The 14,754-nt window shown below is 34.7% G+C and overlaps 2 protein-coding genes across 2 annotated transcripts; one reads left to right on the forward strand and one right to left on the reverse strand.

The window, feature by feature from the left end:
• Positions 1 to 1,835: 1,835 nt before the first annotated feature.
• On the reverse strand, positions 1,836 to 2,594 carry LOC121239267. Its single transcript, XM_041136479.1, has one exon. It carries the CDS (start codon positions 2,592 to 2,594, stop codon positions 1,836 to 1,838), a length of 759 nt encoding a protein of 252 aa, XP_040992413.1.
• A 1,421-nt stretch (positions 2,595 to 4,015) lies between these two features.
• LOC121253249 (probable LRR receptor-like serine/threonine-protein kinase At3g47570) lies at positions 4,016 to 8,165 on the forward strand. Its single transcript, XM_041153245.1, has 2 exons — positions 4,016 to 7,013; positions 7,665 to 8,165. The coding sequence occupies exons 1-2, from the start codon at positions 4,073 to 4,075 to the stop codon at positions 8,033 to 8,035; spliced, it is 3,312 nt and encodes a 1,103-aa protein (XP_041009179.1). The 5' UTR covers positions 4,016 to 4,072; the 3' UTR covers positions 8,036 to 8,165.
• The last annotated feature ends 6,589 nt before the right edge of the window (positions 8,166 to 14,754 follow it).

A 14,754-nucleotide genomic window follows, 5' to 3' on the forward strand; every position in this document is an offset into this window, starting at 1 on the left:
GATGGAGATAGGATGAGAATTTCCTTCCTCTTCAATGACATAATTTTGAGATACTGCGTAAAGTGAACACCAAACCGGTCAATCATCTGTATCAGTTTCATTTGTAGATTCGCTCTCATCATCTTTAGAAACTTTAGATAACTCAACGTTTTGCTCAACTGTCGCATCAACAATTTCAACCTCAATGTATTCCCTATGTAATGGGATCATCTCATTGGATCAAATCTACAAATAAGTTAAAGATGGGTTGACTCTCTAGGTATGCTTCTTGAGTATAGGGATCATCTTTTTTATCATCTTGTCACTCCACCTTAGGGATAACGTCATATATATTTATTGGAGAAAACTTTTTTATTACTCATCATTGATTTCCTAACTCAGGATCTTCTAAGTAGAACACTTGAGATGCTTGGAAGTCAAAATAAAAAGATCATCTTTATACTACTTTTTTGATGTATTAATACTTACAAAATATTCAACATGACGTTTTTCCCTTCAATGATTGTTTAAATCCCACCAATCACACTTAAATGGATACACCACAAGCTCTCCCAAATATCTCATTCCAATTATATCGACAATAACCTCATAGAAATCAACGTTGTCTCCGTCATGACTTCATTCGACTAGGACACCACTATTCTGTGTTTTCCTATAGCGTCTTCGATCCATTGTGTGATACTTACTTCCTCGAGAAATACATACAGAATATTGAGTAGCGCGTCTCGAGGGGCCACGTGCTAGTGCATACAGTTCGTCCGATACATCGTTTGGATTACTTGCATGCATTTGTACAACCTACATATTAAATAAAGGATAAACATCCAAAAATAAACAATCCAATGTATTTTTTAATTTAGTGCAAACTCGCATCTGTAATGTCATTACCCGTTATTCAAACCATTCGGGAACTCATCTTCATGTTTCTGGTCTATATCATTTACTCACAGTTCTTTGAGCATGTTAATATGATCACTGAAATTAAATATTACCAAAAAATTATATTCGTATAATTTTCTAGAGTAAATTACAATATTAATTAACAAATAATTTGAACTTACTTCAAGTGGTTTTCTATCTCAAGGCAATTGTTTATCACGTATCACTGAGCTTTCTTGAACTCTCTTCCACACAAATCATAATCACACATTGCACTAACTAGACGTACTTGTTGGGAAAATACAGAAAATCCGTTTCGTTGTCTTGTTTGGTCAACTTCAAAGTTTCTTACGGCCGATCAAATCTCGTGTCAATGCCTTGGAAGTATTTGGAACAAAATGTATGCCACTCATCATCAATATATGTTTATGCAATTGATTCTTTTGGACGAGCCTTATTTTTTAAATATATTAATTATAATTTTTTCGATAATTATTTTTTTATACTATTCTTATTTTAAGTATTTTATATTTTTACTATGGTTTTATACTATTTTCATATTTTCATATTAAGTATTTTTTAAGACTATTCTCATTCTAACTATTCTAATTAAATATGTTAAGAGTTTTTTAATATTTTTTTTTTACTATTACTATGTTTAGTTTTTTTTTTAAGTAATTATTTTAATTTAAATATTAATAATTCTTATGTTTATTATTTTTTAGGTATTAATTATAATTTAACTGCATGAATTAAATGTTTTTGAATACTCAAAAGCATTTCGGAAGAAGTGCATGCAGGACTAAACAAGATTAGAAATCAAGACTAAGAAAGTTGACCATATATATATATATAAGAAAATTACAGATTTTCGGGTCCACCAAATATTGGTCCTTGACTTCCAGTACTCTGTCTGATTATAACTTTTTGTTTTTGAAAATAAACTATTTCATTCATCATAGTAGTTGCTTGATACAAGGGGGACAGTCCTCAATCATTATGCAATCCTCCTGGCAACTAAGAGCAAATTTTGCCAAGTGATGTGCAATTACATTAACTTCCTTATGGACGTGTAAGACAGACCAAGAGAGGAACTTAGAAAGCAAAATCTTAATATCTCTAACGATAAGGCCAGAATCACTCCAACTATCTTCCTTGATTTGGATTGCCTTCACCACCAGCAAGGAGTCACCTTCGAGTATGACATGCTGAAAACCCAGATCTGCACAAAAGGAAGAGGCTCTTCGAGCTGCTATGGCCTCACCAAGAAGTGGATCCGGGAACAGGTCCATCGAAGAACATAAGGATGCCATAACAGCTCCTTCTGAGTTCCTAACAATTACACCAATCCCCACCCTTGAATTGATTTTATCAATGGCAGCATCCCAGTTGGCTTTGAACATATCTAATGGTGGAGCAATCCATCTGTTAACTCTAGCAGCTTGGGTTACTTTCTGTTGAGTACCATTCTCAATCCACAATTTAATAGAACTCAGTTCTGATTGGATAAGATTTGATAACTGATAAGGGGATTGGAATTGCTGTTCAAAGAGCCAATTATTCCTCCTACTCCAAATAATTTTTGCAGTAACAGCAAATTCTATGAATTCCAATGGAGAAAAGTGATCCAATAAAAATGATAGAATATCTTTAAAAGATCCTTCATGCAGGCTTGATTTCTGAATTCTTTTTGAACTCATAGACCATACATCCATTGAAGCACCACAAGACCAAATAGCATGAGAGACTGATTCTGGGTTTAAAGAGCAAATTGGACAGAGGGGTGAATCTACTATCTTTCTTTTATGCAAATTCAGCTTAGTGGGAAGGGACTCACAAGCAGCTCTCTAGAGGAAAGATTTTATTGCTTGAGATGCTTGGATACCCCAAACTTTGTTCCAAAATCTTGAGCTTGAACTTTGAGCTGAAGATTGCCCCACTCTGTCTTCTATCAAAGAGCCTTGAAGGTGATAAGCACTCCTTACAGAAAATTTTCCATTGCTCGAGCACCTCCATTATCACAATGTGTTATTTCCACACATTAAAGTGCAAAGTAGATAGACGTAAGCCGTGTATCATTATTGGTGCGGCTTTATCTCGTGGCTTCATTCTTGGCAGCATTGATTGGGTTCACGAGGAATAATTAACACTTGGAAATTAAGAAAAGAAAGAAAAAGTTAATGTAGTGGACAGCGCATTTAGAAAAATATTGGCATGATTGGATTAAATATTGTAAGCATTTAGATGGCCCCGTTCTTTGAGAGGCCACGCGTTTTTAATGCTAAACCTTATTAGGGGCCACGCGTTTTTAAGGCCAAAAAAAGTAATTTTTTTACACTGAAAAAAAAGTACTAAAAAGTGTCATACGCTTCTACACTTTTTTCCGGATTTTGGAGTCCATGCACCGAATATAGGTCATTGACTTGCGGTAGTCTATCCGATCTTAATTAATGTTTGACATTGTAACACTAGAAAATTAGGGAAGGAAAGAAAATTTTTTTATTTTTTATTTTTTATAAGAAATAGACTTCATTTCAACCATAAAGGAAGTTACAGCTATGACAAGTTAATACAGAGAAACTCTGAATATATACAAGTCAAACTACACATCTATTATACGCCTTCCCGCACAGAAATTTCTTTGCGACGGATATTATCTTAACCTCTAGAGACTCTCATAAGAGATTATCACTCTCTATAATAAATAGAGATAAAGCCATCTCCCACCTCCAAAAGAGATGGAGTATCCAACCACCCCATCCGAAAGGAGTTTCCCTGCTATGAACATAAGTTTAATAGCCTATTTCTTTTATTAATAAATAAACAAACCAACAATACAAAATTACAAAGAGCCATCATCCTCCTTGGAGGAGAAGGAGATAAAACACACAAACTCTAAATAAACTACACATGGGCTGAAGAAACACATGACCCTTTTGTTTAGGAAAGAAAGAAAAAGTTAACGTAGTGGACATCGCATTTTAAAAAATATTGGCAATATTGGATTAATTAATGTTAGCATTTAGAAGAAGCTTACATTATCGATCGTTAACTTCTCTGACTTCCATCAGCAATGGTTCACTTCACTTTCCTTATATAATTAGTAGCTTAACACCGGCCCGTTATTATCCTCACTACTGTCATCATTTCACGCTTCTTCATAAACATTCTCCTAATTCTCTATACTGCACTCATGGTGCTCATAGGAAATCTGTTCCCTCTATTGCTATTGGGTTTTCTGTTTGTGCAGTACTCATGCATGTTTCAATTGATCCAATCTTTAAGCAATTTTACTGACCAATCTGCTCTCATTGCATTTAGATCTCGAATCAGTTCTAGTCCAAATGAAACCCTCTTGGCTACTAACTGGTCCACCGCACCAAACTCGATCTGCAATTGGATTGGGGTCTCGTGCAATCGACGTAGGCAAAGAGTCACTGCTTTGCACCATTCCTACATGGGTCTCCATGGCACCATTTCTCCTCATATTGGTAACCTCTCATTCCTAGTCTCACTTGATCTTTCTAACAACAGCTTCTTTGGTTTTATTCCGCAAGAGATCAGTCGTCTACATCGCTTGAGAATACTCTTGTTGGATTCCAACCAATTGGAAGGAAGCATCCCTCCTACTATTCAGAATTGTCGAAAGCTTCTCAAGGTAAGTTTTGGCATGAACCATCTTATTGGTACAATTCCATCGTCCCTCGGCAACCTGTCCACATTAAAGGTCTTGGATTTGCAGGACAATAGTCTCACTGGTCCACTTCCTTTAGTCATCTTTAACATATCTTCTCTAAACGTTTTTGCTGTTACGTCTAATCACGTCTTGGGAGCTCTTCCGAATGATCTTTGTAGCCACTGTCCCAATCTTAGAGGACTTTATTTCTCTTATAACAAATTTGGCGGTCAGCTCCATTCTCAATTTAATAATTGTGGGGAGCTTGTAATTTTATCTTTGTCATTCAATAAATTCGATGGGAGTATTTCAAAAGCTCTAATTGGCAGTTTGCAAAAGCTTGAAGTCCTATATCTTGGAACTAACAGTTTCACCGGTATCATACCTTCTACCATATGTAATTTGTCAAGGTTGCAAGAATTTGGAATTGAGCAGAACCACATCCAAGGAAGCATTCCGACTGATTTGTGGCATCTTTCGAAATTAACTTCTTTGTATTTGGGAAGGAATAACTTCAAAGGGGCGGTACCTCAAAAAGTCTTCAACCTTTCTTCTTTAAAACTTATCTCCTTCCAGGAAAATTCCCTATCTGGTTATCTTCCATCACTAGATTCGGGGCAATCTTGCCCTAATCTTGAAATAATCGCACTTGGTATCAACAAACTCAGTGGTCATATCCCATCCTATCTTTCGAATTGTTCCAATCTCATCGTTGTAGACTTTGCTGGAAACTTCTTCTTCGGACCAATTCCCAAAAGTCTTGGAAACTTGAATTACCTCCGACAACTTTCTTTGGGTGGAAATCAATTAATAGGCGGAGTGGCTAGAGATCAAGAGCCGAATTTCATTTCATCTTTATCCAATTGTAGATCTTTGAGAGATTTAGACATAAGCTATAATCCATTGGATATAATAATTCCAGATTCCATTCAAAACTTTTCGGCTTCCATTCAAATCTTTGTTGCAAACAATTGCCAAATAAGGGGTCATATTCCTATGGGATTGAGTTTTTTGAAAGGCTTGAGCTGGCTTGATTTGGGAGGTAACAATTTGATTGGAAATATCCCTTTCACATTCGGTGGTTTGGAAAGATTACAAAGATTGCATCTTTACAGTAACAGGATTGAAGGATTGATTCCACAAGAGATATGCCAATTAAGGAATTTGGGAGAGCTAGATCTCTCAATCAACAGAATCTCTGGAGTCATCCCAAATTGCATTTCAAACCTCAATCTACTAGTACAGCTAAACTTGAGTTTTAATAAACTCAAATCGTCAATACCATTAAATATATGGGGCCTCGAAAATCTATTTTTCTTGGATTTGTCATCGAATTCCCTTAGTGAACATTTGTTTTCGAACATGACAAAATTGGACACTCTCGAATATCTGAATTTGTCAAGAAATGAAATTACTGGAGAAATTCCAAGTATCATTGGATCATTTGAAAGCTTGAGGTATCTTGACTTTTCAAACAACTCCTTTCAAGGAGGCATTCTGCAATCTTTTGGTAACTTAAAAGGGTTAGATATCTTATATCTTTCTTACAACAATCTTTCTGGTGTCATTCCTAAATCTCTTGAGGCACTTCCATATCTCAAATACTTGAATTTATCTTTCAACAAGATAGTAGGAGAGATTCCATCCGGTGGTCCTTTTGTGAACCTCACGGCGGAATCATTTTCAAGAAATAGTGCACTTTGTGGGAATCCAATTTTGGGAGTTCCACCTTGTCCAACGATTCCTACTTACCAACAATCAAAGATGAAAAATATTTTGATCAAATGTATTCTTCCTGTGATTGCGTCAATTATAACCGTGGTAATGTTGGTTTATTTGTTGAGAAGACTTCGGAAGAGTAACATGGAGATACCGACTTCACTTAATGCATTTCCTGCATTGGAACATAGAATGATATCATATCAAGAGCTTTGCCAAGGGACAAACAACTTTTGTGAAAGCAACTTGCTTGGAGTCGGAGGTTTTGGCTCTGTGTACAAAGGAATACTTTCTGATAGGACAATTGTTGCAGTAAAAGTTCTAAGTTTGCAATTGTCGGGTGCTTTCAAAAGTTTTGATGCAGAATGCAAGGTGTTATGTACGATTCGACATAGAAATCTTGTTAAGGTCATCACTACATGCACTAATCCCGAGTTTAGAGCGTTGGTGCTAGAATACATGTCGAACGGTAACCTTGAAAAATGGTTATACTCTCATAACTACTGCTTGGATCTTCTACAGAGAATAAATATTTTGGTTGATGTTGCGTCAGCCTTAGACTATCTCCACCATGGTCAGACGGAATCTATATTACATTGTGATTTGAAGCCTACAAATATCCTTTTGGATGAGGGCATGGTTGGACATGTGGGTGATTTTGGCATTGCAAAGATTTTAGTCAAAAACAAAGACGCAACATACACCAAAACTCTTGGTACCATTGGCTACATCGCACCAGGTACGTACCTACATGAATTTAATTTGCTTTTTTAATTATCAAAAGGATAAATAACAGGATGCTGATCTTACAAATTTTTGGTAACAACTTGCTTGGCAATTTTCCTCATCTTAGTATAGTCGATAAACTCATATGAATATGAACTAACATATATATTCATATGACACGAATCCCAAACAAATTTAACAAGGTGAATATATGTTTTCATAAGGTAGTTTTGGTCAAACATCACCTAGTATGCTATGAAAAACTCTGGTTTAGCTCCATGTGCAATTGTTTTTTAGTAATAAACCTATGTGGGATGCTTTTATTAGGAGGATACTCTGTTAATTTTTCCATCCATAATTAATATTCATATACACTGATCAAGACACATGTGAATTATTACTTAATTCCTATGATTTACCCACTCGATCTCTATCTACAAATTAATATAGTTATCTATAAATTAATATTGTAGGCTTAGCTTTTAATGCTTTACATGTCACAAAATGTTCTCTCATGCATAAAAAATATGCATTTATTTACTTATACGCATGAGTATATATACACTGATCAAGACACATGTGAATTATTACTTAATTACGTCATTTTATTAAGACACAAATCTCTAACTTAAATGCCTTCTTGACAATTTGTGAGTATTTTTAGAATATGGATTTGAAGGGAAGGTATCCATCAAAACCGATGTCTACAGCTATGGCATAACATTGTTGGAGATGATCACGAGGAAGAAACCCACAGATGACATGTTCGCTGGAGACTTTACTTTGAGGCAGTTGGTAAATGCATCCATTCCAGATAGAATGATGGAAGTTGTGGATGAAGGTTTACTAAGAATAGAAGATGGAAGAGACACCATTGCCTTGCAAAGTATCCTTTCATCAATCTTGGACTTAGGCTTGAGGTGTTCTGAAGAATTACCAGATACAAGAATGGATATCAAATACGTGTTGGTCAAGCTTAATAAAATCAAGTCGACTTTCTTTGAGAACAGAAACAGGGTTACTAGACATACTTGACCTTAACTAATTTGTTTCGCATGTTTTATGTCTTTTTAATATCGTGAAGTAATTATGAGTGGTATGTATGCAACAAGTTTGTATCAACATTTATGCTTAAAGTAATGGCTTGAGACTCTACTCTTCTTCCATCTCCGTACACTTTTTATTTAGCTCATTTCGTTTATTACCTTACGTAAATCCCGGCCAGAAGGTGCACAACCAACATTCTTTTGTTTAAATTATTTTCTGTTACTCTTAGTTACCAACGTTCATTTGCTTGTGAAACTTCTTTAACCAGGAGAATCGTCTTCAAATGGATTGAAACTTGAAAGTGGTAATCTTTACGCTACCTTCTACTTCTTGTTTAATCCTATAACTCTCAGAGAACCAAACAAAGAAAAGGAATTGAATTGGAAAAGAGTTTCCGAGAAAATAGTAGAGGAAATGAATCCAAATTGAATGAGAATATTGAACTTTCAAATCAGTAACAGTATGTTGGTCATGCTTAATAAAATATACAAGAATGGACATCAAAGACTTGTTGGTCAAGCTTAATAAAATCAAGTCAACTATTTTTTAGAACAGGAATAGGGCTACTAGACATACTTGACCTTAATTTGTTTCGCATGTTTTATGTCTTTTTAATATCGTGAAGTACTTATGAGTGGTATGTAACATGTTTGTATCTTTAAATTCTGTTTCTGTTATTCTTAATTACCAACATTCATTTGCTTGTGAAACTTCTTTAACCAGGAAAACTGTCCTTAGATGTGTTGAAACTTGAAAGTGGTAATCTTTACGCTACCAGCTTGTACTTCTTGTTTAATTCCAAAATTCTCAAAGAACCAAACAAAGAAAAGGAATTGAATTCGAAAGGAATCCAAATTGAATGAGAATAATGACTATTGATCAATTTCTTATTTCCAAGTGACAGAGCAAAAAGAGAGAGAGAGAGAGAGAGAGCACCGACTTGAGAAGAATGAGAAAATGGTCCTTTTATTCAAAGAATCAAAATCTATCAAAGTACTTTTATTGGGAGATTGTTAGAGATTGTGTTGTTAAAATCATAGGGATGAGATTCTCAATTTGTCAAAACCGATGGATCTGACTTGAGAATACTTAGAAAATAGATGGAGCTCACCACGTTTTCTCCCAACGGTTTGTAACAAAAAATTTCAAATCGGAACATAATTACTAGTTGGAAAATGAAAAATATAGTACTAATCTCAAATATGTCTACTAAATGTGTCCACTGATATTTTTTTTTTCTTAATGGTTAAAGAAGTGACTAGGGGTGAATTTGGTCGGGTCCGGTCCGGTCTGTCCTAAGGAGGTTTTGTGGACCGGACCGGACCAGACCAATTTGTTCCAGGGTTTTCTCACCTTGGACCGGACCGAATAGGCATAAGGACCGGTCCGGTCCGGTCCTATGTGGTCCAACCCTATACTAGATGGGCCAATAGCCCAACCTTATTCTTCTATTTTTTCGGCCCAATAGCGAAAGCCCACTAACATTTTATCCAATTTGAAGCAAAAAAATACAACTTATAAAGCCACCCACAAAATGCTTATAAAAAAAAATGCAAGTTACAAAGCTCTTCACCGATAGTCTAAAAAGGAATAAATTACAAAGCAATATGCTAACTAAATTACAGTGAATAAATTTAAATAAAAGGTTTTACTACAAAAAATAAATTTTATCTATATCCATCATAAACTTCAAAAAAGGAATAACTACTTGATTTTCTTACTACTAATCTATTCAAACAATTTAAACATGGTTAAAACTAAAAATTATACTAGATAATGAAAGAAAATTGAAAAAACATTCCCAAGCAAATTTGGCTTCTAAAAGAAAGAAAGAAAAAAAAAACCATTCACAAGCATAGATAATAAAAACTAAAAATTATACAGGTCCCAAATAACTAAAAAATTAAAAGCTCTAAATACAAATTACAATTTACATCAATACAAATTATACAATTATTCTCCTGGCAGCTCCCAAGTCCTAGCTTCCTACATCTTTTGGCTTGGCATACTTTTCAGTTTTCACAATACGCTGTAAAGTGTAAACAAATGAATTATTAGCAAATAGCAAAAATGAAAGTTGAAAACTAACGAGCTAAAATACAATTCACCTCATTAACTTGCATTGGTTGTAGACATTGTATTTGAAGCCTCCATAGAATTGTCACCATCCCGAACAAGTTCTAAACAATAAAGAAATAAAACAAATTATATAAATTTACATAACATATAGTACTGTAGATCATAAAAGTTATAAAATGAAGTACTTATAAAAAAAAGTTATAAAATGAAGTACTTGTAAAAAAAAAAAAAGTTATAAAATGAAGTAAGTAAGAAACATACCCAACTGCCTCTCAAAATCCTCCACCTCATTCATTAAAGTCCTAAGGTTGATTGGAGTAGAAGAAGAACGAAGTCAATTCTGTGTACAAATGAGAGCCTCAACCATAATCGGAGATAAATTACTTCGAAAAGGATCAAGGACAGGACCCGCCGTGCTAAATGTAGATTCAGAGGCCACTCTAGATACCGGTATTGCGAATATATCTCATGCAACTTTTGAAAGTACACGATATCTAACTGAATTAACTCTCCACCAAATAAGAATATCAAAACTTGGGAATGTCTCCTTACAACTTTCAGCTAAGTATTTATCAACCTCGTTCTTGCTCCCCAAAGTGTTTTCTGACTGTAATCGTTGCTTGAATATGGTCATTCTTTTTGCCATCCTATCAACTCTATCACTACCAGTACCATCTGTAGAATTTACTTCTTCATGTGCGGGAATTGTGCGCTGCGGTTGTAGATCAGAATTGTTGCCTCCCTCATTATCAGCGTATGCCTCATACATGCGAATTAAAGCATTTTTAACCTTCCAACTCAAATCAACAGCTTTTGTGGGATCATTGGCATACATGCATTCTAATGCAAAGTTAAAATATCGCATCTTATACCGAAGATAAAGAATAATCCCAACAAACAACAACATATTCATATTATCTAAGTCGCCCCAATATTTGTCAAATTTTTTCTTCATATTTGTAGCCATTAATCCCACCACAGGGCTTCCTATTTCACACTCCACTTTAATTACATAAGATATTTTAACTAACTCCAGAAAAAATGAGTTGCAAGTTACATATTCATTCCCCGAAAAAGATAAAGTTGCATCATGAAATAATTCAAGAAATCTTACAAACAACTTTACCTTATCCCAATCGTTATTATTGGGAGGCCCTAACTTCTTTGATGTTCTCCTATTCACCACATCACTAATTTGATCATCATCGTTTCCAACACTACTAAGGAACTCCAAATCTTCTTCTTCCAACCGTTCAAAATCTTTTCGAAATTTTAAAACCCCTTCCAACATAAGATAGGTGGAGTTCCACCTAGTCGGTACATCTAAATAAATGCCAGTTTTGCTTGCAATTTCTTCAAACCCAATACATTTCTTAAATGTAGTCCACCTTTGAGGTGAGGACTTAACATATTTCACAATACATCTCACCTTCACAATAGACTCATCAAATTCCTTCAACCCCTCTCGGACAATGAAGTTTAGGATGTGGGCACAACACTGAACATGCAAGAATTCATGTTCCAAAATAGTGTCCTTCCTATACTTGATTTTTTTCTTCAAATAAGAAACTGCTCCGTTATTAGAACTTACATTATCAAGTATGATTGCAAGTACTTTCGGTCTCCCCCAATTATGCAAGCACATCTCTAAGGCCCTACCAAGTGTATCACCCTTGTGATTCTCAACCAAACAAAAAGAAAGAATTCTTTTGTGTAGTTTCCAATTGTCATCAATAAAGTGTGCCATGAGACACATATAGTTGAAGTTTTGCACGGATGTCCATGTATCCCTGGTGAGGAAAACTTGTTGCCCTTGAAGAGTACTTATTAACTTACTTTTTTCCTTTATATACACACTAAAGTATTCGCAACCGTAACACGGGATGAAATCCCTACCCACTTAGGGCAAACAATGAGTATAAACTTTTTGAAACCCTCCATTTCAACGAACCTAAAAGGTAACTCATCAAGAATAATCATTTCTGCTAAGACTTGTCTGCAAGCCTCAACACTAAATGATATGGGCACAAATCCTCCACTATCACTTCCTACACCCGCCTTCCAATCGAGAGTAGTTTGGGACTTATCCGTCTGTCTCAATGGACATTTCTTACATTGTTTTTCAATATGATACTTCATGGACTTTGTACCGTTGGTTTTCATATCACATGCATACGAAGCACCACAATAATTACATGCAACCCTATGTTTACTTGGATTACCTTTTGGTATTATTGTAAAGTGATCCCAAACCATTGACCTATGTCTACCACTACCACTTAGTTTAGTATTAGCACTTACATTGGGTGGAAATGGAGAAATGTCTTGCCCATGTGTAGCCTGTGTTGACTCTACATCATCTGTAGTAGAATCCTGTGGAATCAATTATGGAATAGTGTCTATCTAGAAAAGAAAGAAAGGGAATTAAATGAAAATAACATACTGACTTGGCAAAATAATTGCCAATGATAACCCATTTTGGCTACAGAATAATCAATAATGCTGATCTATAAATAATTTTGATGCATCATGTTGGCTCCTAATTAATATGATTTGGACAAATGAGCCTGCCACCCAGCCAGCCAGCAGGCCGCAAACATATATACTCAAATCATGGGATCCAAGGGGTGAACTACGTACGTACAGATATTGTTTGTTTAGAATTAATTGATCATTTGTAGGCTTATATTAATAAATCCAATCCCAAATAGCATATTTAAATTTGAACCATTAACTTCATTTTTAATTTTTTTTATATATACTCTTAAGAATTCTAAAAATATGATAAAAAAATATATATGATGCACCACAAATTAATTAATACACACATGACACACAAAAAATTGGATATATATTTCAAGTTGAATTTTCTTGTTCTTTGTCATTTGTCGGCCTCCAATACTAGAAGTTTAGAACTAGAAGAGTAAAGTTGACGTTTTATTTAAATAAAAACAGTACATCCAGAGGATCAGAACGGATCGGTTTTTTTCTTCCAATATTGCACCCAAATTTATATTGTTAATCTCATATATAAGTAATTCTTATAAATCAGTAATCCTAAAATTACAAGTAGATGAAATGAAACTAACATACCGAGAGTGAGGCATTGAGGCAGCACCGGACCGGTTGAGTGGGGCAGATTACAGAGACTAGAGAGACAGAGACAGAGATGAGGTCACGGACTCACGAGACCAGTGACTCAGTGAGGCAGAGACGACTCAGACGAGGGACTGTCAGCTGGAGGGCTGTCGCTCGGCTGTTAGGGTTTTCGAATTGGGACTTTAGTTTTCAGAAAACTGGGGATGTGTGGCCTGTGGGGTGAGGGGTAGGGGGCAACTGGGGGAAGTGGGGGTGACGAAACGGCGCCGTTTAAGTAAGCTTTAGTTTTTTTTTTTAAAAAAAAAAAAGGTTACGTGAAACGATGCCATTTCACGCAACCAGTGAATACATTTCATCCGGTTGGGACTTAAACGGCGCCGTTTGATGTTTGGCATATTTGATGTGTTTTTAACTTGTGATTTTTTTATCTTTTTGGTACATAAATTAATTAAAAAAATTATTTAAATTAGTAAAATTAATTAAACTATTTAATGGTGATTATTCTTTTAACTCATTAAAAAAATAATTAATGATAATATTATATATTATACTCTAATAGTGATACTAATAATATATGTTATATATTATGGAATAAATATTATATATTATATAATAAGACGTTGATATTAAATTATGGACTATACTATACTAAATTACTGATAGTAAATTAGTAATATATGCTCGTAGAGTCATAGTGAATCAGTGATATAGTCATTACTCATTACTCATTAGTCATTAGTAATACTCATTAGTCATAGTATTAGTGGTATTGATATTATATATAGACTTGTAGAGTTGTAGTTATAATAACTTATAGACTTACATTGATTTAGCTATAAATTTGGTTTAGTTATAATTATATTGATGATGTTAATTGTTACTTTATTACCAACATTGAGCATGTCAATGTATTATAATTTATGATAGTTCTAACTTATAAGTTAAAATGCATAATGAGTTAGTCTTGTAGATGTTTAGTAATTAGTTAGTGGTGAATTGATGATAGGTTAATTGGACCATGGGGTAGGTTAGATGAAAATTACCTAATTTATTATACAATTATTATATAAAATTTAAAATTTTATTTTATTTTTTTCGGTCGGTCCGGTCCGGACGGAAGACCGAAAACCCTATTTTGTGAGGACCGAAACCTAGAGTGCCTATTTTCAGTTCGGTCCGGTCCGGACCGTACCAGTCTGTCTGATTAGTTTTCTCGGTCTGGACATGCCAACTTACAACCCTAGAAGTGACTATTAGTGAATTTATATTTTTTTTTCTTAATAATTAAATATGTTTAAAAAAAAAAAAACCTCATTTACATATTTGGAATGCACATTTTTTGTGCACCCTAGAATTATCCTTTTATTTGAGCCCCGTATAGCCATGGAGTTCCATTTACCGACGTTAGCTGGGGTATATTGTCAAGATCGCCCCGACACAGGCAAGGCCCAATTCAAGGCCCAAGCCCAATATTTACATAGAAACATTCTTTCTAGCAGCGTTTAATTGACAAGTGTACAAACTACTAG

The sequence above is a fragment of the Juglans microcarpa x Juglans regia genome, chromosome 1D (assembly GCF_004785595.1).
Source record: "Juglans microcarpa x Juglans regia isolate MS1-56 chromosome 1D, Jm3101_v1.0, whole genome shotgun sequence".
Classification (NCBI taxonomy): domain Eukaryota; kingdom Viridiplantae; phylum Streptophyta; class Magnoliopsida; order Fagales; family Juglandaceae; genus Juglans; species Juglans microcarpa x Juglans regia.